Source organism: Protopterus annectens, chromosome 5.part1 (genome assembly GCF_019279795.1).
Source record: "Protopterus annectens isolate FY-2018-M chromosome 5.part1, PAN1.0, whole genome shotgun sequence".
Lineage (NCBI taxonomy): Eukaryota > Metazoa > Chordata > Ceratodontiformes > Protopteridae > Protopterus > Protopterus annectens.
Genome location: NC_056736.1, coordinates 419472857 through 419499976, shown reverse-complemented (window position 1 = coordinate 419499976; position 27120 = coordinate 419472857). Strand labels below are relative to the sequence as shown.

The 27120-nt window shown below is 44.8% G+C and overlaps 1 protein-coding gene across 4 annotated transcripts in view; it reads right to left on the bottom strand.

The window, feature by feature from the left end:
- The window catches only part of PIR (pirin), a 723908-nt gene that overhangs the window by 605000 nt on the left and 91788 nt on the right, over positions 1-27120 (bottom strand). For all 4 annotated transcript variants that reach the window (XM_044073077.1, XM_044073074.1, XM_044073075.1 and 1 more), the window contains one exon: positions 25896-25988. In XM_044073077.1, the coding sequence (XP_043929012.1) occupies positions 25896-25988 (93 nt within the window). The remainder of the gene's footprint in view (positions 1-25895; positions 25989-27120) is intronic.

Below are 27120 nucleotides of genomic sequence, written 5' to 3'. Positions count from 1 at the left end.
CTAAGCCATGCCTGCTTTACAAGAACACAGTGCTAAAATAAATATAACATGTAATAGTAGGAATCAGTATAAAGGCAATATAGGAGATGTACTATCCAAAGCATGTCAGGTAGAGTTTTAATGGCCAAATTACTGGATTCCCATACTAGTTCAGTGTTAACAGAAACAGCCCTGCTACCTGTTAGCTTGTACATAGTAACGTAAGGTAATGTACATATGTGAAGGTATGTATATCTACACATACATATATATAAATATATATTAATACATATGAAATATAGTTGTAGGTCTCAGTAGCCATACACACTCACTACAGGAAACAGTGAAGATATATGCAGCAACCAGAATCTGCAACACAGCCTGGCTCCTGTGAGACCTACTAACCCCTTTAACTGCTTAAAGGTGCCTCCAGCACTTTGATTGATAGGCCCTATACTCAACTCAAAAGCAGAATATGAGCATACTAGTAGGCCCTACCACAAGACCATTGTAACACTAGTCTGTATGACCTACCACTAAGCCATGACTCTCATACAGGAATATAGTGCTAAATAAGTGGAACATGTAATAGTAGGACTGAAGATAAAGGCAATATAGTATGTCTACTACCCAAAGCATGTCATGCAGACTTTTATAGTCCTAATTACTGGATTCCCATACTAGTGTAGTGTTAACAGAAACAGCCCTGCTAATTGTTAGCTTGTACCCAATAATGTCAGCTAATGTACATATATGAAAGTATGTATATGTACACAGATATATATATATATTTATATAGCAATACATATGACATATAGTTGTAGGTGTCAGTATGCATACACACTCACTACAGGGAACAGGCAAGATAAATGCAGCAACCTGAATCTACAACACAGCATGAAGCATGGGAGATGTACTAACCTTCACACTCACAAAACACTGTCAACAGCATACCAGCATGGTCCACGCCCTACAATCTGAAAGGGCAACGCCTATCTCACATACCCTTTTATAGCAGTGTCCTGAAATCACAGTGAGACATGCAATCAGTACACACCCAGCTGCATGCAATTAGCAAATGCTGCCTTACAATTGGTGCAGAGGCCATCACATGGACCTATGCAGATACCTACAAAAGCATTGAGTACCCACACTACACTCACGCAATACATTCATTGCACAAACACTACGGAGAAAGAGAGAGAGAGAGAGACAGAGAAAACAACCAGTCAGCAGTGGGCATAGATCAGGGTAATGTGGTACCTGTGGTACATGCATCCCCACAAGGCAACCATGAGCAGGGGCCTCCAATGGTACCACGCAGACAGTCGCCCATGGGTTCTCGTGGGGGCATCCGTGGCCGTACTGCCTCTGGCCGACGTGCCCAAGGAGGTATGTCAACCTCCACTATGTTTAGAACTGTCATGCAGGCACAGGCACGTATGGAAAGGTACACCAGACAGGGTCTGAGGGAGCTGAGAGCATGTCGCACAGCCATGACAGACGGCATGCATGATGTTGCGAATGCTATCCGTAACTTCACAGATGTCGTTGACAGCCGTTGTGGGGGCATAGAACAGCTGCTCCACAACCAGATGTCCATGGGCCAGGGCGATGGTGTGCGTTTGCGATGTCAACGTGGCCGTATGCCAGCAAGAGCACCAGCTGGCAGTGGCCGCGGACGACAACAGGCCCACTCGCGTGCCTCAAGTGCCAACACCAGCCCCAGCAATGCTGGGTCTGTGCTGTCATCCAGATGCCCCAGGAGACCACGTGCACGTGGCTCTGGACAGTCCCAACAGGGAACTGTGTCCAGTCAACACACCCCTGCTTCCGATGACAGTACCCAGTCTGGGTTAGTACCGGATACGGCCCGTAGCACCCCTGCCAGGCACAGGTACCGTGTCCGTGCCCACAGACACTGATCTGGATGACCTGACAGGTGCAGTCTGTGGCTGTCCACAAAACCCTGTACATGGCAGCCATTATGTGGGACTGTGTGCGTGCTTACACACATGCAGAAACCTAACACCTAGGGCAAACACATACACACACACACTGCACCAACAACGGTCCACCCTGTACTGCTGCCCCTCACAAACACACATACACACACATGTCAATTGGTGTTACCAGTGGCGGCTTGGGCATACCTAACCCACACCCTGTGCATATGATGACACTGTGCCACCTCCTGCATACTACAACATCGGTGCAGGTAAAGGTAAACACGTTGCTGATGCACAGGGTGACTACATAGATGTGTATAAGTAGTAACATGTTGGTAACTGTTGACTGTTGCAGTATAATTGTGTGTATATCCCAGCAGTCCTGCTGCAGTAACTGTATGAATGTCCTCAATTGTTATCTGCACCCATACTACTTAACAAAGTGTACCAGCTGCACACCATCACATGCTAACATTGACTATGGCAATGCATCTTGTGCTGTTATGTAGATTCAGCTACATGTATCTGTTCTGTCACACATGCATTTATACACACCCTGCTACCCACACACATGCACACGCTCACCTGCCATTCCCATTATTTATCACCCTACATGAGTAGCTGTTGATACATGACAGGTACACATTTGAGAAGTGCACTATGTTGTTTACTACTGGCATCCCCTTCTCTACCTGTACTCACAGGGTGCAGGCAACCTCATCAGTTGAAAGATGTAATGTGCATCAGGTACTGTAGTACCCTGATTGCCACATCAAACATGTTTCCCATACGGAAATGCACACACAGACACATCCCACATCCACACACTTGCCACATTCAGGCTTCAGAACACTATCTAGGTATATTCGGGTACATGTGCGTGTTACAGTAGCATGTAACACTATACTGAGTACTGGCAGTTAGTTGTCTGTTGTCATGTTGTCTGTATAGAATAAAAGAATTGTTTGATTATCCTCCTCCGTTTTGTGGACATTACTTGAAGAAGTGTTACCTTACATGTGTTATCAGTACCACCACCTTCTGTTTTGTAGTTTTGTTTGTATAGGGTGCTATCAACATCACTGCTTGTTAAGGGTAATGACCACCCTGCAGTGCATAGCCCCATGTGGCAAAAGCCACATCCCACCCCATCATTGTGCACACACTAACCCCACCAACAGTAAAACACATAATTTCCATTTGCAAGATTCAAACCCATACCTAACTGTGCAATGACAGTAGAAACAGACACATTAGCAGAGTGTGCTATTTGCAGTAGTTGGAGAAATCTTTAATAATGCTGTACTTAGAGGGTGCTGACATCATCTGTGTGTAGGAGGAGGGATGTGCACCCTGTAGTGTGTTCTCCCAGTTGGCAAAAGGCAGTTAACCCTCCCAGCATAGTGCACACACATAAACCACACTCATACATTCCTTTTGCAGGATTCAAACCCCTACCTAACTACGTTATGACACTGAAGAAAGACGCATTAGCAGAGCGCTATGCAAATTACTGGAGGACTTTACTACAGGTGATATAGTTATACAGTCCTGACATCATAAGTGTTTCAAAAGGGGGATCTGCATCCTGTACGATACTGTCACAGTTGCTAATAGGGACATTTCCCACACACACACATCGATGTGTTGGAGGTTTGCATATGTGGGGGATCCAGAACTCCAGTGTGATTAGTATATGGTTTGATTGCAACAATGAGGGATATACTCCCAGTGGTGAGCAGTTTGTACTCATGTTTGTAAAGATCAGCTCTAGTATATCTGCCCCTCTTGTGGGAAGGTTGGTTACCTGTTCCATAGCCAAAGAATGTCTGATCAATGGGAACCTTAGAGCTTGGGTATTGTGGCTTGTGTAATGTTCACAGTCTATGTTTGGGTAGCTGGCATCACCCAGTATGATGGTGTTTGCAGAGTAATCTAAACTCTCCTGTGTCAGCATGAAGGCTGTGTGGGAGTCCTGAGTTTGAGAGGGTGCTGTAAGAGCTCCTCTGTGTCTCTTTCCATGTGGTCCAGGGAGGTACATCTCAGGTTGTTTGCACCAGCATGGACAATGTCTGCCTCATAGCTGTACTTGCTGTGTAGTGACCTGTGTGCCTGTGTTATGTGGCACATTCTATCACCCAACAGGTAGCTGACTGTGACCCTCACCTTGCTCTGTCTGGAGGGCGGCACGTCTGTCAACAGCTCATGTCAAGCAAGTGCACACCCCTCATAAATGATGTGGAAACCTTCAAAGGCCCAAGGCCTGTTGAAAATATGGACCAGACTGCAGATACCTGTATAGAGGCATTCTGTGGACACATTCAGGAATGCATGGATCATGAAGCCACATATGAAAGCATGACCCAATTCTCCAAAGGCAGATGTCCTGGGCGGACACCAGCCATAAACACACTATACAATAGAAGGATGATGCCACTACATGATACAACAACCTCCCAAAATGTGAAGGCACCACTGATGAGTATTGGAAGACAACTACAGGCACCCATATGATTGTCTAAGGCCATCTTTGAGAGAGGATTCCACAAGCCACTGAGGATAATCACAAGGCTGCCTGTAGTTATGTTAGTAACCTGGGTGGTACTACCCAGATATGCTCAGAGGTAATCCAATATGTCACACAAAATATAAAACACACAGACATTGCCATCATCCTAGTGGGCAGGTTCAATGCTGCCTTCTCTCCCCACCACACCAAAAGGGCAAATATGTCTCGCAGCACAGTGCTTCCCCCCCTGACATCACAGATGCTCAGGTAAGAGATGCCCTTCCCAAAGCAATAAACACTGCATCAATGGGACCAGACAGTGTCCCAGGCTGTGTCCTACATGAACCACAAGAAGAGCTACACCCAGACATAACACCACTGTTCAATCCCAGCCTTAATACACGATATGTGGCCAGAGAGTGGCATACAGCAACAGTGGTCTCTCAACATTCAGGTGGTGCCGTCACGGATCCTGGACACTACTCGCCCCATATGTCTGACTAGCTTTGTCTGCAAAGCTATGGCAAGGATCATCATGAACCTCACATATCTAGATATTGTGGACCTACAGACATGTCACCATACACAGTTTGGCTTTGTCAATGGCAAATCCTGCCTATCAAACCTGTTTGATTTCTTTGAAACAGTCACCAAGGCCACTGTCAAGGGGTAGGAGGTCCACACAGCCTACCTGGACCTTGCATAAGCCTTGGATACAATACCCCACTTGTGCATTCTAGGGAAGCTCACCAGTGTACATATTAACCCCTATGTCACTATGGGTATTGCACAGTGGCTCAAGGGCAGAACACACATGGTAGAATTGCTGGAGCCATGTCAGCCTCCAACCTGGTACAAGTGGTGTCCCACAAGGCACAGCCCTAGGAGCTGTCATGTTCATTATATATTTGTCATAGGTACAGGCCAACATGGAAGCACTGTGGCTCAGCAGGTCGCAGGTGACTGCAGACCGAACACCATAATCAACTCACCAGCTAACACACGCATCCTCCAAAAGGGACTCTTGCAAACACATGACTTGTGCCACAGCCATGGCCTCAACGTGAATGACAGAAAGAGTATAGTCATCCCCTTTGTCAAACACTAAGTGACCACAACGTACCACATATGTGTTAATCCAGTAAGTGCAGACCAAGGAATTATGGACCTTGGGGTACGCAGGTTGATAGCATTCTACCATTTGACAACAACATGGACAAAGTGGTTAGGTAAGCATGTTATATGGGCCACATCATCATGGGATCCACATGTAGGCCAGGGAGGACATTGTGCCCCTTTACTCATCCCTCATCATGCCCATAATTGACTATGATGAACCTGTCGGCATGCACCTTACCAGACACCTGCAGCAACTGGAGCTACCACATATGTACCTCGACAAGGGGATCAAAGTGCTCAAACAGATGCCACATACTGACTGGTTAAAGTAGCAGCAGCTCTACTCAGTGACATACTGCCTCTTCATAGGCAATCTGTGCCTGACATAGAAGGCCAGGTCATACCCTCACTTAATGGTCATGCTGCATCTCAGAATATCCAGATCCCACCAGGATACACGCTGGAAATACTTGAACCTTAGGAGTGATATACATAGGACATGCTGGAGGGGCACATTCACAACTCACAGGCTCCCTTCATTCCTGATTATTATCCCAATAGAGGTTAGGCAGACTGACTCAGTGACTATCTTCAAGAGTGATATTAATGACTGGATGTGACATTGTAGGGTTACCCTGGGTATCACTTATGTGTCACTGTGAGAAAGAGGCACAGTATACTAACCTTGGAAAAGGGCATAGCAAGACAGATTCACAATGCATGTTGAAAGGCACACACATTCTGGCTAGGTGGATACATGCCCTGGGCAGATATCCCTGTACGAACCTATGGACCTATGTCTCTTTTCACCATTGGCCCTATGTGCTGTCAATCACCAATGTAATCTCAATACTCCGGTAGCATGTGCAAAGGTCAGTTGTCAGTCACCTCTATGGTACAGTTGTGGAATATGTGTGTCATGTAGTAATGTCACAGCTGCCACATGTACACAGTCAACCCTATCCCCTACCCATTGATGTACATCACATGTATGAGATGGAAACACATGGCCAAACTGTAAAAACAACATACAAGTCAGTCAGATGCATGGACACATATGACTCAGTCATTGTCCATGCCACCTCAGCTGATGTGGGATGTCGCTCACTGGGATACATGATAGGGAACATGGAAGGGATCACTGAGCAAGTGACACAGGCTGGTAGACCCCTGACCTTGGTTGGCATCAGACCCTCACCAGGGATTCCGACAAATTACTGAATGCTAATGAATAAGTGTAGCTACAACACCCTAGCTGAATGGTTCTTAGCATGCAGTCACTGCATTGCTATGTAATACTGTCTTACCACTCCCACAACAGGTGAAAACATGCAGCTCCTGTACATCAACAACATGTAGACTTTATGCCCCAGACCAGGTGTGCATCCCTCACTACTAGGCTGATAGCATCCACATCTCACACTGTATATACACATCCCACATGCAGCACCTGCACAGAAGACCACGGTCATAATGTTACCCTGTGCAAATACCATGTATTCACATGTGGCAGGCATCACACATGGTAACTATTGAAAGTCACAGGTACATATGTGTATTTGGCACACACATACATCATGTGTGCATTGCCATAACCAGTGTAATCAATGTCATGCATTATTGTGAGGGACAACCCACACACATGGGCATTCTGTGTGTGCACAACACACGTGGCATGTCTGTAATCAAAAGCCATACATAATTGTGATATCGTTTAGAAAGGGGTATGTGCATCCTGTAGTGTGTTTTCCCAGATGCCAAAAGGGATATATCAATCATACACACTTACCCCCCTTCATACACACTTGCCACCTGCTGAATTCAAACCCCTACCTAACTATGTTATGACACTAGAGACGGATGCATTAGCACAGCGCGCTATTCGCATTACTGGGGGATTTTCTTTCCCCTGATATACTTATAGGGTGCTGACATCATCAGAGTTTAGAAAGTGGAATGATCATCCTGTGGTGTGTTTACCCAGTTGCCAAAAGGGATGTTTCTTTCATACACACTTACCCCCTTCACACACACTTGCCACCTGCTGGATTCAAACCCCTACCTAGCTATGTTATGACACTAGAGATGGACGCATTAGCACAGCGCACTATTCGCATTACTGGGGGATTTCCTTTCCCCTGATATACTTATAGGGTGCTGACATCATCAGAGTTTAGAAAGTGGAATGATCATCCTGTGGTGTGTTTACCCAGTTGCCAAAAGGGATGTTTCTTTCATACACACTTACACACACACACTTGTCACCTGCTGGATTCAAACCCCTACCTAACTATGTTATGACACTACAGACAGACGCATTAGCACAGCGCGCTATTCGGATTACTGAGAGAATCCTTTTCTCCAATAAACTTATAGGGTGCTTACATGATCAGTGTCTAGAAAAGGGGATGAGCATCCTCTGGTGTGTTTTCACATTTGCTAGGAGTAAAATTTGGACCAAGTGTGTGAGCATGCCCAGTTCAGCCTTCCCATGGCATGTTGTGTGAAAGATGTCTCATTTATCTAAGTGTGTGAGCATGCCCAGTGTGGCCTTTACATATGTTGAACTCTGCAGCCCATCACATTTGTGGATGAGTGTGACCTTCAACAAATACTTCAGGTTTATGGTTGTGTGTTCTGTGCCATGTTGTGTAGTTACTGTCCAAATGCTTTTTGTGTGAACAAAACAGGGAGTATACTGTGCCTGCAGGTTTTGCATGGGATACTTTGCACACAATTGTCAACATCCGTTCATACTGACCTAACACTGTAGCACTGTCTAGTGTAGTGTTTCAGTACTTTCACTGTGGTGGTCAGTATCCTGGGCTTTAGTCCAATCACTGCTTTACATTTCCATAGTGTGCACAACAGCCTGGTTAGGGTCCAGTTGTGCACATCTGCACAAAGGCAGTGCCTCTACAGACCCTGGTAATTGCTGCCTCATAAGCTTAACAAGTGTAGTCTGCAAATCTATGGAGAGGATCATAATTGAGCTCATAAACAAAGATATAGGGGACATGCAGACATTGTACCCATCCCATTTTGGCTTGGTCAGGGGCAGATCATGCCTTTTGTACTGGGTTGACATCTTCAAATTGGTCACTTAGGCCATTGTTGGGGAAAGGCAGTCCATACAGCCTACCTTGGCCTTGCAAACACTTTCAACACAATACCCCACTCAGGTATTGTGGAAAACCCTAACAACTGAAATGTAAACCCATATGTCACAAGATGGGTTGCAAACTGGCTTAAGGACGGGACCTACAGGGTTAGAGTTGCTGGCACTATGTTAGACTCCAGGCTGGTCACAGGTGGTGTCACACAGGGCTCAGTCCTTGGCCCCCATTGTTTGTCATGTACTTCCCAGAAGTACAGGCCAATATGGGAGGACTTTGGATGACAATGTTAGCAGATGACTGCACACTGGGCACCATAGTGGACAGTGCATCACACACAGATATCCTTCAGAAGGGACTCACAGTAACTGATAGCTGGTGCCAGGGCCATGGCCTGAAGTCAAAGTGCACAACATGTGTAGACATACCCTTCAGGAAAAGCAAGGTGACCCCAAGCTACCATATAGGTGGCAATCCTCTAAGCACAGAGGAGGTTATCATGGACCTGGGGACCCAGGTTGATAGTCGCCGTTCTTCTGAGACTCACATTGCTAAAGTGGCTAGGAAGACCTTCTACATTGCCCACCTGATCAGGATGGGATTCACATCCAGATCTAGTGGGTCATTGTTCCCCTGTACTCTTCACTTATCAGACCGGTGATCGAGTCAAATGCCCTATTCTGGCTGTATCTCACCCAACATCTGCAGCAATTGGAGACACCCTGACTGTCCCCCACCTAAAGGATCAAGGAACCCCAACAGCTGTCATATGCTGCCAGATTGAAGACACTCACACTCTATTCACTCACATACCGTCTGCTTAGAGGTGACATGTGCCTGACATGCGAGGTCATGTCCAAACAGAGATTAATGGACATGCTCCACCTCAGACTCAGAAGATCCACCTGAACCACTAGTGCAGGTGACTTACACCTTAGCAGGGATGTATGTTGGACATGTTGGAGGGATGGAGTTATCACTCGGAGACTCCCTATGCTGTGGAATACAATCCTGGTCCATTTGAGGCAGAGCACCTTGCTGGCTGTGTTCAAGAGGTATCTTGACCTAATGCTAGTCGGAGAGTGTGTTTGTCCATCAACACATTGTAAGCGTAGTTTGCCATGTCATATGTCTTGTTTAGTATACTGTGCCTCTGTCTACCTGTGACATAACATTGATACCCAGGGTGGCATAATGGTTAAGGTGTTTACCTTAGCAGCACAAGGTGCAGGGTTTGATTCTCATAGGGGGTAATTGGCTAGGCTCAAAATGGTCCATGAGGGCATTTAGCCTAGTACTAATCTATGACTCTATGACTCTATCTCCCATCCACTCATTAAGATTCCTGTTGAGGGGACTCAACCAGTGTCTCTATGGACAACCTGTACTGGTAGTTTACTCATGTGTGGGGGTGGCTTCTGTGTTTTGGATAATGCAGTACAGCCTGTCCTATATATGTCAGTGCTGGGGTTCAGGTCCCTCATGTGCATAGCTCCCTGCCATTCAGATTGTACAAGGTGCAGCATGTGCATTGATTCCAGCTTGGACATGGCTTTCTACATCAGGCACAGCTTGCATCTGGGTGGACAGCATGGCAGTGTGTGGAGCTGCACTCTGTTTAATCAGACTACACATTACATGTGTTCCAGCTCTGTCATACTCCTGGTGAGGTACTGTTGTGGACTTTACAGGTGCTGGATGTGTGTGCATGAGGTACACCCTACAGGGGCTGTTGTGGTCATTTCTAATGCTGATGAAAGATAACTGCAGAACCAGAATGACCTCCCTTAGCTAGATGTCAGACAGCATGGACCATACAATCACAACTGAAAACAGGACCCTCTCCACAAAGGGAAAGTGTCCTGTCTGGTGGACCCCAGCCATAAACAAACTGTATGACAGATGAGGGTTACTAATGCAAGACAGAGCTACATCTCCAAAAGGGAAGACAGCTGTGATCAGCACTAGTAGAAAGCTACATTATCTCATAAAGACATGCAAGGTCAACTTGGGGACATAAATCACCAAAGACAATGAAGGTAACCACACTGCTTTCTTCAGTTATGTCAGACACCTGGTTGTGAACCCTCGGATATGCTCAGAGTTGGTACACAACAACATATATTCCAGTGACCTGACAGATATTGGCAACATTCGGCGGACAGCTTCAGTGCGATTTACCCCCTCACCCCCAAAACAAGATAGTTATCACTGCTGTATGTAATCTCACTGTCATCTTGGATGTCCATGTGAGAGCCACACTCAGCAAAGACAAGTACACAGCATCCATGGGACCTGCTGGTATCTCCAGTTGCATGCTATGTGAACTCCAGAAGGGGCTGGACCCATATATACAACTGCTATTTAACCTTAGTCCTGCTACAGGATATGTACCTGAACACTGGCATACGGCAACAGTGGTCCCACTCCACAAAGGAGATGCCTCCACAGACCATGGCAACTACCACCACACAAGCTTAACCAGCCTTGTCTGCAAAGATATGGGAGGAGTCATGGAGCTCTTACGCAGACACATTACTGACCTACGGACCCTTGTTCCCACCTAGTTCAGCTTTGTACAGGGCAGATCCTGCCTTTTGCACCTTTGCACCCGAAAAGTACCTACCATGAAGATCAGGGTTCTTCAACACATGTCATATGCTTCCAGAATAGAGGAAGTCCAGCTTTGTTCAGTGTCATACCGCATACTTACAGGTGACCTATGCCTGACATACAAGACCATGTTCAATCAGGATTTGGTGGACATGCTCCACTGCAAGCAATCCAAATCCACCAGAGCCATGAGAGCTGAGTATTTGAACCTCAGCACATACATGTATAGGACATGCTGGAGGGACAGAGTCATAACTCAGAGGCATCTCACACTCTAGCAGAGTATCCCAGTTCATGTTTGACAGAGTCCCTCACTGACTCTCTTCAGGAGACATCTGGACAACTGCATATGAGACGGAGGCACAGACTAGACAGAGACACAGTCATGTTATTCAATTACGTAAGAGGGTCATAATGTGTCACTACTAAGTCAGAGGCACAATATTCAGAATCTATTCTGTACACTTATTACCACTATAAGGGGTGGCAATAGCCACATCACTATGGCTAGGCTTATACATGCACTAGGGCAGATAGCCTAGTAGTAGACTATGACACTATGAAACACCGGTGTATGTGTAGCTATTGTCAATCAAACAGTATGATGTGGCTTGGGGGGGCTTGATATCTCCCTGTATTCCAACATTGTTTTGTCTATTCCTTCTAGCATGTCTAGGGATCAGTTGCTAGTGTCCTCTCCTGCTCAGCTGGTGAACCTGGGAATATTGAGGCACTGTTACACTTGCCTCATGTACACTGACAACCCTCTCCTTCTGCCATAAAACACACATACATGTGAGAGATGCAACTATATAGCCAAAGTGGAGGCTGAGCTCTCTCAACATAGGACTAGCAAGACCAGAGAGAAGGTGAAGGTAACCACACACACATCACAAATCCAGTCTCACATGGCACTGTCACAACTTAAGATCATACACATAGACACACAGAGACACTCTCGGAGGCTCTGATCAGAAGTCTACCAGAATGGCAGTGGCCACCACAGCAGACACTCACACAACTGCCTCCACAGGGCACAGCACATGCAACACATTGACCACAGAGTCGGTGTGCCAAACAGTCACAGCCCTTAAGGCCAAACACAATGCCAGACACACTTGTCATAGGTGACTCCATAGTCAGACACACTGATGTCCCACTCACCAGATCAGGTACAGAGGAGGTCACAGTAAGCTGCCTATCGGGCACTGGAATCCACCACATAATGCAAGCACTCAGGTCACTAAACTGCAAGTACAGGTCTGACCCAGTCATAATCCATGCTGGTGTGAGCGACCTGAGATGTACCTCCCTGGACTACATGGAAAGAGACATAGAGGATCCCTCTGATTATGTAGGCCAGGCAGGTATGACCCTGACCTTCGGCAGTATCCTACCTTCACCAAGTATGATGCCACATAAACAGAGACAAGATGATCAGCTGTAATATTTTGCTTAGACTATGGTGTCATTCTAAGGGGTCCAATGTCTGTCTGCCTGGGATGACATGCTGGACAGGCCACGGTGATTTGCAAGGGACGGCTTGCACCTGTCACCCCTGGGCATCCGGATTTCAGATGATGCTCTTGCCACCCCCATTGTGCCTTTCTTATGCAAGATTCAGATTCTACACCTACCACCCTAGAACACAGTAAAGGAAAGACACTAAGGGTAATGCTGCTCAATGCCCAAGGTCTCAACCTCAAGCTGCACACACTCTATGCCCTTCTCAGTATGTAGCACATTGATGTCTGTGCTGTGCCTGAAACCTGGTTCACAGCTTCTGACAGCACCCCGGCACTATCGGGTGTTACCTCATATCATGCATTCCGGCACCAGCATCCCGACAACACCAAGAAGGATAATGGGTGTCCATATTCATCAAGGACACCCTCACCTCATGGTTGGTGGCAACACACGATGCATCGGAGACCATCCAGGTGCCAGTGACTGTAGGCAAGACTGCTCTGCAGTTTGTAGCATGTTACATGCCACCCGCTCAAACTCAGGTACCTCACACAGCTATCCTGCAAACACTGAAGGGGATAAATGTATCTCCAAACACCATCCTACTGGGTGATTCCAACTATCCACATATAGACTGGGATCACTAATCATGCCACAACACTCTAACACAAAGGTTCCAAGAGTTCATACACTGAAATGCCATGGAACAACTGGTCCCAATCCCCTCAAGTGGAGGCAACATACTAGAACACATCATCATGAACATGGGGTCACACTGTTCAACACCAGACGTATACCCATCATTGGTGAGATCAGATCATGGACTACTCTCAGTGGGAGTCCACATCCCACCCACACCCCAGATGGGAAAAGAAACAGTGAAGACCTTCTCAAATGCCGACTTCACATTTCTGAGGACTGGTGTGGTCTCTTTCAAGGCCCCCAGGCCAGCGGACACCATTACCCAAGCCACTGTATCACTTAGAAATGCCTTCTACCAGCACCTCCAGGACTGCATGGATCAGGCAATCCCAAAAAAAAGACTCTTTGTACCACAGGCAAGCATCCAGTCTGGTGGACCCTAGCCATAAACAAGCTGTACAACACAAGGAAGGAGCTACTACGAGATAGAGCGTAATCCGTAGGAGGGAAGACACCCCTGCTCATTGTGAGTAAAACACTGGGTTCCCCCATACAATCATCCGAGGCATGTTTTGAGAGTAAACCCACTCAGGACTCCAGGGACAATCATGAGGCCTTTTTTACCTATGTTTGAAACCTGGGAGGGAACTCCCAGATATGCTCAGACTTAGTTTGGAATGATGTTGATATCACTGCACCTACAGACATTGGCAACATACTGGCTGACAGGTTCATTGCAGATTTCTCCCCCCCCCAACTGGAGGGGTATGTACACCAGAGGATTGTAGCCCCCCAAACATCTCCACTGCTGGGGTGGGAACTGCTCAATCCAAGGCAGAAAACACTTTATCCATGGGACCAGATGGTGTCCCCAGTTGTGTGCTCCATGAACTCAATGAGTAATTACACCCGCAGTTAGGGCAGCTGTTTAATCTTAGCCTCATCTCAGGATATGTTCCCAAGGAGTGGCATACAGCAATGGTGGACCCACTTCACAAAGGAGGTGCCTCCACCAACCCCGGAAACTACCATCCCATCAGCTTGACAAGCCTGTTCTGCTAAGCTATGGAGAGGATCATAATGGGAATTCTAAATGAAGACATAGGGGACTTGCAGACATTGGATCCAATCCAGTTTGGCTTTGTCAAGGGCAGATCATGCCTTTTAAACTTGGTTGACTTTTTCAAAACAGTCACCCAGGCCATTGACTTGGGCAAGGCAGTCCACACAGCCTACATTGACCTGGCAAAGGCTTTCGACACAATACCCCACTCAGGTATCATTGAAAACATCACCAGCTTAATTGTGAACCCATACATCACAGCATGGGTTGCAAACTGGCTAAGTGATGGAACACACAGGGTCAAAGTTGCTGGTGCCAGTTCACACTCCAGAGCTGTCACAAGTGGTGTCCCACAGGGCTCAGTCCTGGGCCCACATTTGTTCAGTATCTACTTTTCAGAAGTACAAGCAAACACAGGAGGATTATGGCTGACGAAGTTTGAAGATGACTGCAAACTGGGAAGCATAGTTGGAAACCCATCTGACACAGACATCCTTCAGAAGGGTCTCATAGACACGGATAACTGGTGCCACAGCCATGGCCTTACATTAAACACTAAACAATGCATAGCCATACCCTTCAGGAAGAACAAGGTTACCACTACTTCCCATCTAGGTGGCAATCCTCTAAGCACAACGGAGGTTATCAGGGACCTGGGCACCCAGGTTGACAGTGACCTTTTGTTTGACACTCACATTGCCAGGGTAGTTTGGAAGGCCTTCTACATTGGCCACCTCATCATGCAGTGATTCACATCTAGATCAAGGGAGGTCATTGTTCCCCTGTACTCATCACTCATCAGACCAATGATTGCATACAATGCCCCATTCAGATTGGATGGGCCCACGTATTCCTCGACAGGAGGTGAAAGGGTCTCAAACATATTTCTTATGCTGCCTGACTGAAGGAATTCCAGCTGTATTCAGTCGCTTACCGTCTGCTCAGAGGTGACCAGTGCCTGACATACAAGGCTATGTCCAACCCAGAATTAATGAACATGCTTCACCTCAAGACCTCTACATCCATCAGAACTACAAGGGCAGGAGACCTAAACCTCAACACAGATATTAATAGGATGTGCTGGAGGGACAGATTCATCACCCAGAGAGTCCATATGCTGTGGAACAACATCCTGGTACATGTGAGGCTGAGCACCTCACTGGCTTTGTTCAAGTGAGATCTTGACCAATGGATGGGAGATTGCAGGTATACCCCAGGGATAACCTCAGTATCACTGCTTGACAGAGGCACAGCAAAATAATGGGCATATTATCCATCAACTTGCAGGTGGCAGAAGCCACAAAACTCTGGGCTAGGCTTATTAATGCCCTAGGGAAGATAGCCTAGTATGAACCTATGAACCTATGGACATAGGCCTGGGGCAGTTCCTGCTATTAGGACAGTGGTCTGCAGCAAGCTATATAGTAGTAGTCGGTTTTAGCCATTGGTTTTGACCATGGCTATTCCATGTTGCTTCTTGTTGTGGTACAAACATGGGTGTGTGGTTATCCATGCTATTTATTGCTAGTCACCCTCATTTTGTATCTTGTTCCATGTTTTGCACATGTACATCACTGTATGATGTGCAGCTGTTTCCACAGGGTCATATGCGTGGATATGGATGTTAGTTGGGGTCCTCAGGTGTGCATATTGTACATGATATTACATTGCTTAACACATGGCATTCATGCCTCAGGTGGTGCTGCAGGGCCACCTCTGTCGGATACACATACTACACTCCCTGTACGTTTGGAAGCAGGTTGTGTCATGTTAGGCATCCCTGTTACTGTATGAGTGAGTCAGAGCGGGTATCAGTCCCAGTGTTCCTACTGACCAAGCGTATGTGCTATCGTTGCCTCTTTGCCAAGGCCAGGGCATACTGGGCATGCCTCCTTCTGCCTACTGGGACTAGGTCAGGTTGTTCCTCCTCCGAGTCACCCCTGCCTGTGGTGGCCTTGGCAATGGTGGGGATGTTTGGCCCAGCCCTGTGCTGGTCCTGCTGCAGCTGTTTCCGCAGGATCATATTATGTAGCATAGCACATATCATGATCATTTGGGTACATGTAGTTGGTGTGTACTGCAAAGCTCCACCAGGCGTGTCCAGACACCGGAACCGTGACTTGAGCAGCCCAAACACACGCTCTATGATATTACGTGTTTGTGCGTGTGCCTCATTATGGCGTTCCTGTTCAGGTGTGTGTGCATTTCTGATGGGTGTCATCAGCCACGGCTCAAGTGCATAACCTGCATCCCCACTAGGTGTCCGTGTGGGAAGTCCCCATTGGCAAATGATTGGTACAGCTGCGTCAGATGCCAGATGTGGGAATCGTGGTAGCTCCCAGGGCAGCCAGCACACACATTCATTATTATGCCCTGGGCATCACACACGACCTGGCAGTTTATGGAGGGGTATCCCTTGCAGTTAATGTAGGCTCTACCCCGCTCACCGGCTGGTGCTTTGATGCGTATGTGCGTGCAGTCTATTGCACCCAGCACCTCAGGGTATCCCGCTATTTGCTGGAAGAGACGCATATTGCTGGCCACAACCTCACGGTCATTAGGGACATATATATGATCACTGACATGTGGTGACATGGCATCCAGGAACTGGTGCAGTACTCTGGAGGCTGATGCCTGTGATATCCCCATCATATCACCAGTTGGTCTCTGGAAGGTACCTGTTGCTAGTATTCTTAGGCCAACACATACCTTGGTTTCTACTGGGATGGGTTCCCTCTGTTGGTTCTGTGTGTGAGATGTGGCCTGCACAGCTCAACAATCTGCTGCAGAAGGCCTCTGTCCACTCTGTAGCTCTCTACTATCTCCAGCTCATGTAACCCATGGTAGGTGACCCTGGGCCTGTATACTCTTCTCCTTCTCCTCACTCTGGGTTGTCTGTCAGCGTCTGCATTGTCACCACCCTCAGCAATTCGCCTATGCCTGATTATAATAGCCATGGCAGCCCCTAGCATTTCTGCTCTGAGTTCAGCTTTTTTCAGTTTTCAATTCTGATAGCTTAGTTTCTGGCAGTATCTCTTGTGAGAAACAGCCTGCACTGCTCTTTGTTGTGTTTTAAGTGCTGGGTTGGGCTTCTAGTCTGTCTGTGTAATTGCCTGCTTCTAATTGTTTCCACCAATTAACTCTAGTAGTAGCTTCTGTCAGTTTCCATGTATTTTAGTTGTTTCCTGTTTCCTCTCTGTTTCCTGAGGGGGAGCAATGTGCACACCAGCTTAAACACGCTCACAGTTACTTAAACACGCACGCACACATCCCTACACGGTGTTACACGCCCGCACACACCCTTACACGGTGTGATTTATGTTAAAACGCGCGCACACTGCCTTCAACACGTGCACGCCCGCGCAAACCGTTGTAAACAGTTTGCAACACGCTCCCACATGTTAAACCTGCCTTACACGCGCGCACACGCGCGCATGCACGTATATCAAGAAAGTTTGAGTGTAGGGATAGCGTATACCCTCAATTTCTTGACTTTCCTAGTGTTCTGTTGAGACACACCTCCCTCCCTGATGTCTGTCTGTCATCTGTTACCTTACATTGCTCTCCAATCTGGTACATTTCTTTCTATCCTTCCCCGTGATGTCACCTACCTCTTACTCTGTTCCTCCCCCTTCTCTAAGTCTTACACTACTCAGAAAGTGCTCATTACCTATGTGGCAGTGTGATTCAGTATTGTAACCCTCATTTACATAGGATTGCCTAGTAATGACTAGTTACATGTCTTACACGGAGCTTCCCCCCCTTGACAACCACTACACGGAGGCCATATTGTTTTTGGTCTGCAAGTCCCTCCATTGACATTCAATGTACTACATAAATCCCACAATTGTGGGCTTATAAGCTTCGGTTTTAGTTTTAGGTAGCGCACCCTGTTTGCTGGTGTGCTGCAGTTAAACCCAGAAATCCCGTGGAAAAAAAAGTTATATAACTTATTTTTGCAACACTTTTCATGCCAATGGCCACATATTTGGCCATTGGCATGCTTAATGAAACATATGCACCCTTTATTTGGAGCTGACATAGCTCCGTTTTTAATTTTGCAGAAATGTACTCAGTTGTCAGCTGAGTACATTTCTGCAGCTAACACGTCCGTTACACAGACTGGTTTTGGCTTCGTGGATCGCTCAAATACCTCATTTGCATATCTTGGAGCTGCAAATGAGGTATTGAGCATTTCCACGCCCAGTCCGTGTAAGAGACGTGTTAGCTGTCTCTTACACGGAGATTTGGGCTGTTCCTGAATCAGGAGGCTTACACTACTCTTGAACTCCGTGTAAGCCTTCCTGAATCTGGCCCAAACTGCTTGATATTTGCAAACCTTATCTTATAGAAAAGGGCCATTTTTGACTCAGTCAAACTTTGCCGGTACACAGATGCTGGTACAAAATAATACACCCTGATGAGACGTTACTGCCTACATGTCACATATCAAACAGGTTAAAAAGAGATAGTAGCTGAGGACTGCACCGGATGAAGCAACCACTTAAGAATTACTCAATTTAGAAATGTGAAACAAAGCTAGTGAATGTTAGACTGTTGGATAGCATTCAGAGTTTACTTACAGAATATGACAAAGAAGAAAATGAAGGTAGAGGGCTGCAGAATAAATGTGAGTTGGGGGAGAAGTCAAATATTTATTTTAATTGTTCCATTAGAATTTGGACAGGGATTTTTATGATGTAGTATAAGGCCAAGAAAGCTTGAAGATTTAGCAGATTCAGAGTATTTGCAGTTAACTGCTTGAAACAGTAGGAGTTTTTGTCAGAACTTGGGATAAAAGTATATGTTTTTGAGTGAAATGGGCAGACATTCCCAGTGTTTTGAGGCTAAAGTGGACAACTGAGGTCATTGGACTGGATTTTGTTGTGCTAGGTAAGCAAAGCTGTGGCATAGTTAGAAATGGATCTAAGATTAAACTTTCACTCAGAAAAAAGTACATTCTGCAGGGAATGGAAAGGATTCCATTTTAGGAAGCAGAAATAATAAAGGGATCATATTAACTTTACACAGGACTGAGTGATGATGCTCTGTACAAGGGGCTACTGTGATGAACTGTCAAAATCTGCCTAAAGCTTATTTGTAGAGAAGTAAGTTTTTTTCTTTAAGTTTGTTGCTGTTAATGGAGAGGTGCATTCTGGTTGCGCTAGCAGTATTCTCTTTCCTACAGTACATCTGCCCTTGGGAAGAAGGAAGTATGACCCTCTTATGGCTCAAAACTGTAACCTGTCTAGCTTAATCTTTGACCAATATGGTATAGGAACTTACACTTTTGATTTAGCGATAGACTGACGTATTTAAAATGTAGGTGGTCTATAGTAGCTCCTGACTGCTGTCAAGTACGTTCCAGTTATCAGGTATGGATAAGAGCTGTTATTGAGTACTAAACATCACTGTTTTTGTTTTCTTAAATTCAAGAGGCAAGAAATTACATAACCAAAGCAGTGGATCTGCAGCTGAGCCATGTCCACTCATATCGTCCTGAATGTGATAAGTCTTACTTTTTTACATGTGGGCACATTTTTCCAGGTCAAAATTTTAAGTTATTTTTATATTATTTTCATTATTCCAGATCATTTTCCAAAAAAAAAAAAAAAAAAAAAAAAAAAAAACGAACATCTATTATTTACCTTCAGGATTTAGGGTAATGCAACATGCAAGACAAAACTTTAGGGCAAAAATATTTAAAACTCCAACGTTATTCGGTTTCAGTATTTGGTCACTGGCTTACAGTGTTAATACTTCTTCAAAAGTCCCTATATTTGTGAGAATAGAATCACTCCACAACAAACAATTTAAATATTTCAGACTAGGAAAAAGGAAATTACACTGTAATTGCAAAACACTCTTACCACTGACAATTAACTGTTCCTTTATCTATTTATAATTGTTTTCCTGGGTAAAGCACTAATCTTCAAGGACTATTTTCACACTCAGCCTGGGAGCTGTGGTTGGTTAAGTGATTTGCTCAGAAACACACAGTTAGGTATGGACGCTGAGGGAATCAAACCTTGAACAACTGGACCACATGAAACAGCTTGTTACAGCTCATTGGTCCTCTAACTGCTAGAGTTTAATTGTGATAAAAGGGTGCTAGCATATCTTGGACTTCAGTAAGGTTTATTTTTCTCTCAGAGTTGCCCTTAAAGGCATTCATAGGTCATAGGAAGTTACTAGGCTAATGGCCCTATGGACCTTACAAGCCTAGCCAAGTTCTTACTCTTTTTTCCATGATCATCACCTATTGCCCCTGTACAAGAGGGACATAGGTGAAATCCCTGGGATGAATTCACAGTCACCCATCCAATCATCCAGATTGGGTTTGAAGAGGGCCAAAGAGGTCCTCTGTTTGACATGAAGTGGGAGTTTGTTCCAAAGGTGTGGTAACCTCTGGGACACAAATCTGTCCCTAAGCAGGTTTTATTAATGTCACATACCAGGTTAAGGTCTTTAGAGTGAGTAACCAGTCTACCATTTGACTTACTGATATGCAGCATTTCCAATAAAGCAGAGTCAGAGACTGCCTTGTATGCAAGGCAGAGATCACCTCTTGACTAGTCTGTATGAAACAGAATAAATTAACAATGATTTCAGACAATCCCCATAGGACAGATGCTGAAAACCTTGAATTTTCCTTGTGAGGAACTTCTGTGGTTTCTCCAATTGCTGCAGGTGCTTCGAAAGGTACATACCAAAAGGGGCGTTGTACTCAATTATCGGCCTGATGAGGGAAGAGTGCAGGGAGATTATAACTTCTTTTCTTTTTGGAGGCAATGCCCTTACTTGTCAGTTGAGCAATACAGAATGCCCTTCTTACCGCTGTGAAGACATGGTGGTTAAAGCTAAAGTTGCTGTCAACCTGTGTGCCCAGGTCTCTCACCACTGAGTACGTACTTAAGGTTTTGCTACTGATGTGGTAGTTAGCAGGAGCATCAGTTTTACCAAAAGGAATGATAATACATTTTTTTGCATTGAGTTTAAGGCCATGACTTTAGCATCAATCATTTGTTTGTGTAAGACCCTCTTGTAGGATGTTGATATCATATGGAGATTCTATGACTGCTCCCAGTTTGCAGTCATCAGCAAACTTTGTCAGCCACAGACCTTTAGTTTTTGCTTGTACTTCAGAGAAATAGATTGCAAATAGTAGAGGTCCCAAGACCGATCCCTGTGGAACAGCACTGGTAACAGTTCTGCTGTTGGAGGTGGATTCCCCTATTTTTTACTATACGAGTTCTATCAGTGAGCCACTTAGTAAACCGTCTAATGATATAAGGGTTGATGCATAGTTGGGGGAGTTTGTCAATGATGCCTGAGTGGGGCAATACATCAAACTCCTTGGGTAAATCCAGGTAGGCTGTATCCATAGATTTCCCTTTGTTCACGGCCTTGGGGCATGATCTCCCTTTGACAAATCCAAACTGAGTAGGGTCAAGTATTTGGAGATTACCTATATCTTTGTTGACAAGGTCCATGATGATTTGCTCCATGGCCTTGCAGATAAGGCTAGTCATGCCAATAGGTCTATAGTTCTCAGGGTCCGTGGAAGCACCGCCTTTGTGCAAGGGAACAAGGGAATAACAGTGGCTGTTTTCCATTCAGCCAGTACAAAGCCAGTGCTTAAATTATGACTGAAAAGAGTACCCGATGATGTTGCTAATTCATGATGGAGCCCATGTAGAACGCAACCTGGGATGTTATCAGGTCTCATAGATGCTGTGTTTTTGGCCTTACAGTGGGCATTTATGACCTCTTTAGAGACACAAGGTAAGAGACAAGTGGTAGGGATGTCATGGGGTACGTGTGGGGGGGACAGGGGAGTGAAGTTTTCGGAGAACCTGTCAGCCAACAGGTTAGCTATCTCCACAGGCTTAGTATATACAGTATCATTAACTACCAGTTCAGCACAAACCTAGGCCCTTCCTTTTAGGTTATGGATGTAACTATAGAATGCCCTGTGGTTGTCCTTTGTTGAGGAAACTAATTTGGACTCATAGTTTGCTTTGGACGACTTTACAAGAAGTCTTACTTGCTTATTTAAACTGAGGAGAGAATGTTTCCAGTTTAGGAGGGCTCACCCCCACTTACTCTTAAGACAGCAATTTCTTCCTCTTACTGTAAAATCTGTTAAAGGCAGTTGTCCACCAGGCACGTTTTCTCTTCCTTGAGGAGTTTTTTTGGTCTTGTTAGGTATGGCCAAGTCAATGCAGGTATACAGGTTTTCGTATAAAGCACTGGTGTAGAGCTCAGCATAGTTGCCAGTTCCATCTGAGGGAGGAGGTGCAATGAAGCTATTTATACCATCCCGTAAAAGGTTATAATCTGCTTTGGAGAAGTTTTTTAGTTTAGTTGCTGCTGGGGGGGGGGGTCAGGTCTGATAGTTACTTTGAATGAGACCAATATGTGGTCAGATATCACCAGGAAGGACCTCACACTGGGGGTGCTAAAGTGGTCTGCCATATTGGTAAGCACTAGATCCAGGATGTTGCCACCCCTTGTGGGGATGCCAACCAACTGGTCCAGGGCATCGGAGTTAACAAAGTCGAGGAACCTTTGGGCAAATGAATTTGAGTATGAGTAATTTATCCAGTCAATGGATGGGTAGTTAGTTGCCCAAAACCATGGTGTTCAGATGTATCTTGATAAGACTCAAGTAGATCCAAATAGGCAGAGTGTGTGTCCTGATTCATGCATGGGGTCCTGTAGCTGGCAATGACTTGAATAGGTGTCCTACCAACAGTTAATTGCATCTGAAGCATCTCCAGGGAATCATACTGTTTAACCAATCTGGAGGTGTATTTATCTCTAATGAACATTGATACACCACCTCCTTTAGTTTTCACACCTTCAGTTTGAGGTCTGAATGTGTGGAAGTAACCCGGTATGGCTGGAGTACTCTCCACAGCCTTGAACCAGGTCTCTGTGATTGCACAAACGTCCATGTCTTCCAAGCTGAGTACAGCTTCCAGTGAGTGCAGTTTCATGTTGATAGTCCTAGTATTTAGCAGCATAACCCTGAGATTATTTTTAGATGGAGTTTTTACATTGGGAATTTTGCCCTTGTGACACTGCCTAAAAAAGGCACTATGGGGGTGGCAAGAGCCTTAGCCAGTAGCCGAAATCCCAGGGGTGACAGATAAAGACCATCTCTGGCAAAGCATCAAGGTCTGTTGATCATGTCATTCCAGGTTAACAGACAGTGGATCCTCTTATAATGACACTAGAAGCTAAGTCAATTACTGAAGTTAATTATTTTCTGTTTGTATTGAGGCATTATCATAGGTGAAGATAAAATGCTTCTTAAAGCTAGGGACATACCTGCCCGAGAAACATAGTGAGAGAGCTCAGTCATGTCTCTCTTTGTATAGCCCGAAGAGGTATGTCTCAAATCTTCACAGTAACATGGACTATGACAGATTCATAACAGTACCGGTTGTTGAGAGACTTGTGTGCATGTGTGATATGGTGTATCCTGCCACATGACAGACAGCTGACTGTAACCTTTTCCTTATCCAACCTGGTGAGAAGGACATCAGTGTGTCTCATGATGGAATCACCTATGACTAATATGTTTGATTTTGTGTTTTGCCTTAAGGGTTTGACTGGTGAGATACTGGTGTGTGAGCTATTATGTGTAATGTGTTCTGCAGAGGAAGTATTATGTGTAGCATACTTATGTTTGTGTTTAGGAGGTCTCTGGTGTTTAGGAATGTGCTGGTAAGGACCTCTGCATATGTAGATATGTATGATGTGGGTTTGGGTGGAGTAGGAGGTGAGGTGTGCTTGCTGGCAACCTGTTCATTGTCATATGTACTGACGGGTGTGTGAGAGAGCATGGATTCAAGGTTCTTAATATAGCTGCAGCTCTCACATGGTGTGTTTGTGTGGACTAGAAGTAAAGGGTTGTCGGTGAACATGAGGCAGTTACACTGCCTAGGCATGACTATGTTGACCAACCTGCTGGAAAAACTGTCCAACTGTCTGTCCATAGTTATAGGTAAATTTATATGATCAGGAAAAGAGGTCACATTTAGGAGTGGCTAGTGGTTGAGAGATGTGTTAGTACCTCTGAGGCTAGACTTAGTGTTCCATCTGACAGTAGAGCAGGGCCACAAGAAACCTCTGGAGGACCACAAGCAAAGTGCTAAGGGAAAATTTAACAAACAAAACATTTGTGTATATAACCACCAACAATAACCACCACTAAGTGACAGCACACGATGGAGCACTACATGCAAATAAGTGCAAATGCGGGGCTTAAATAAAACAAGAAAATACCCTTTTTAGCTCACATTAGCCAATAAGAATGCTCTCTCTGAGCTCTACTCCAATCACCCTCAATTCGATGGGACTCAGACAGCACTCTCCTCACGCAATGGTGCAGAAGGGCCTTCACCAATAAAGGTAGCTTGAAGGTGATGCTCAGAAGTTACAAAACACACCCAGAAATAGCAAACTTGGAACTGGGCAGTACTACAGCTGAACTAGTACAGTGTACAGTAAAATGTGCCACAAATAGTTCAGACATTTCAAACAGACAGTGGAATTCAAATACAAATTAAACGTGTAATATTAGAGCAAAAACAGGCACTTATAGTTAACTGGAAGCAATGGATGCCTCAGATACTTCAGTATCTCAGTGAAAAGCTGGTTTTAGTGCTCAAGTGATACCAAACATTCTAGATTCAGCAACTGTGACTCTAAACTATGCTATAAAATGCAGAAGTTCTAGAAATTCAAAGTGCATAAAATCATAGTCACAACAGCAGAAAGCAATGTGCAGCAATTCATCAGATATTCCCAGCACAGAAGGCTGTAAGCCACACTCTCCCACCACAAATCCTCCTAATGCCAAACAATTGGTTGTGGTGCACAAGTGCTTAAGCCAGAAGTAAGACACTTCAGAATAACAGATACAATAGGCCTTCAACTAGCAATTTCCAGCTAGAAGGGTGTAGGCTATCCTCTCCTGCCACAAGAGTTTAGATCACAAATCCTCATAATGTAAAGTAACTGGTTTGGAACCCAAGTGCTTTCACCAGAATAAAGACACTTAGAATAACAGGCACAATAAGCCTCCACCAGCAATTCCCACCACAGAAGACTATAAGCTACACTTTCCTACCACAAGGGTCCAGACCACAACCCTCCCAATGTAAAGCAACTGGTTTAGAACCCAAGTGCTTAAACCAGAACAAAGCACTTTCAGAATAACAGACACAATGAGCCTTCAACCAGCAATTCCCAGCTTAGAAGGGTGTAGGCTATACTCTCTTCCCACAAAAGCCCAGACCACAACCCTCCCAATGTAAAATATTAATTTTACCTGGAAAATAGGTCATACAAGAAAAAAGCCAGCTCAAGTACACAAAACTAAGCATAAAAAACATAACAAACAAAACAGGGCAAAAGAAAATTACCGTTTCAAATCCTCTGTGTGGATGGTCAGGAAAGCCTGCAGGTTTTGCAACCTTAAATTCATCCAGCATAAGGAAAGGGTCAAGATTTCTCAGCTGCAATTAAAGTGAATACATAGTTTTTATCATCAGAATGCAATCCAAACCATGAAGATGAGAACAAATATCAAGAAGCACAATTATTTATCTGTAATATCTAAATAGCATATCTGTTTGCAAACTATTGAAACACAAACACTAATTTTGCCCGATACTGCTTCATTAAGGAACTGGAAAACTCAATTTCTGTTTTCATTAGGAGTTAGTGAAAACAAACTTGGCCAAAGACCCAACACTGTACTACAAGTCAGTTTCTCACCTACAACCATTACCATCACAAAGTATTTCCTTTTTTTCCAAGATGTGGATGTTTCAATATGACTTATAATTCAGCAAAAATCCAAGACTGGGTGTGGGTAATGCTGAGTTTACCCATGCCTGAATGGTCTGATCATGATGGTGAAGTTGCTGCTATGGTATTATCTTTTGGTGGCACACAGGTCAGTGAGGAGAACGTTTGTAGTTTGGAAACTTACTGAATGTCTTTTTGTTAGGAAATCATTGGAGAAATAATACCGTCCTCAGAAACACTTGAAGATTTTCCTTTTTCAATTCTTTAACACCTTCAGTTGACAATTTCACCTTCCTTTCTGCCCCATCCTTCTGTAACTTCCATTGGTGCAAGAACAATGGTCTCAAATTAATGTAGTAAAATGCAGTATAGTTCATTTTGAAAAGCAAAACAGTCTTGGTTACTGTTTCAGTATTTAACAGAATATAAGTTTCTTTCCATGTGCAGACTTTTTACGTTTTATACTGCTACAGTAACTAGCTAAACAAATTGAAAAACATCACTGCTTGATCATTATTGTAATAAAGTAACCATATGCAAAGAAGATAAATAAATAAGCTACAAAGGAAAACAAGCAACCTAGAGAAAATAAAACTGATAACAATGACAAGTGGGATATGAAAGCTCTTCTGCTCATACAGAGGGACACAGAAAAGTTATACAATAGAAAGAAAGAAGCCAGTGATTACCTTAATAATTTATTAAAATCCCAGTCCAGCAAGTGATGCAAACTATAGAAATGTTCCTGTGGTAAGCTATATATATAGGGGAAAGTAAGAGAAGTTTTAAACAAAGACTGAAAGAACATGTTGTGGATGTTAGGAAAGGTAAAGAAGA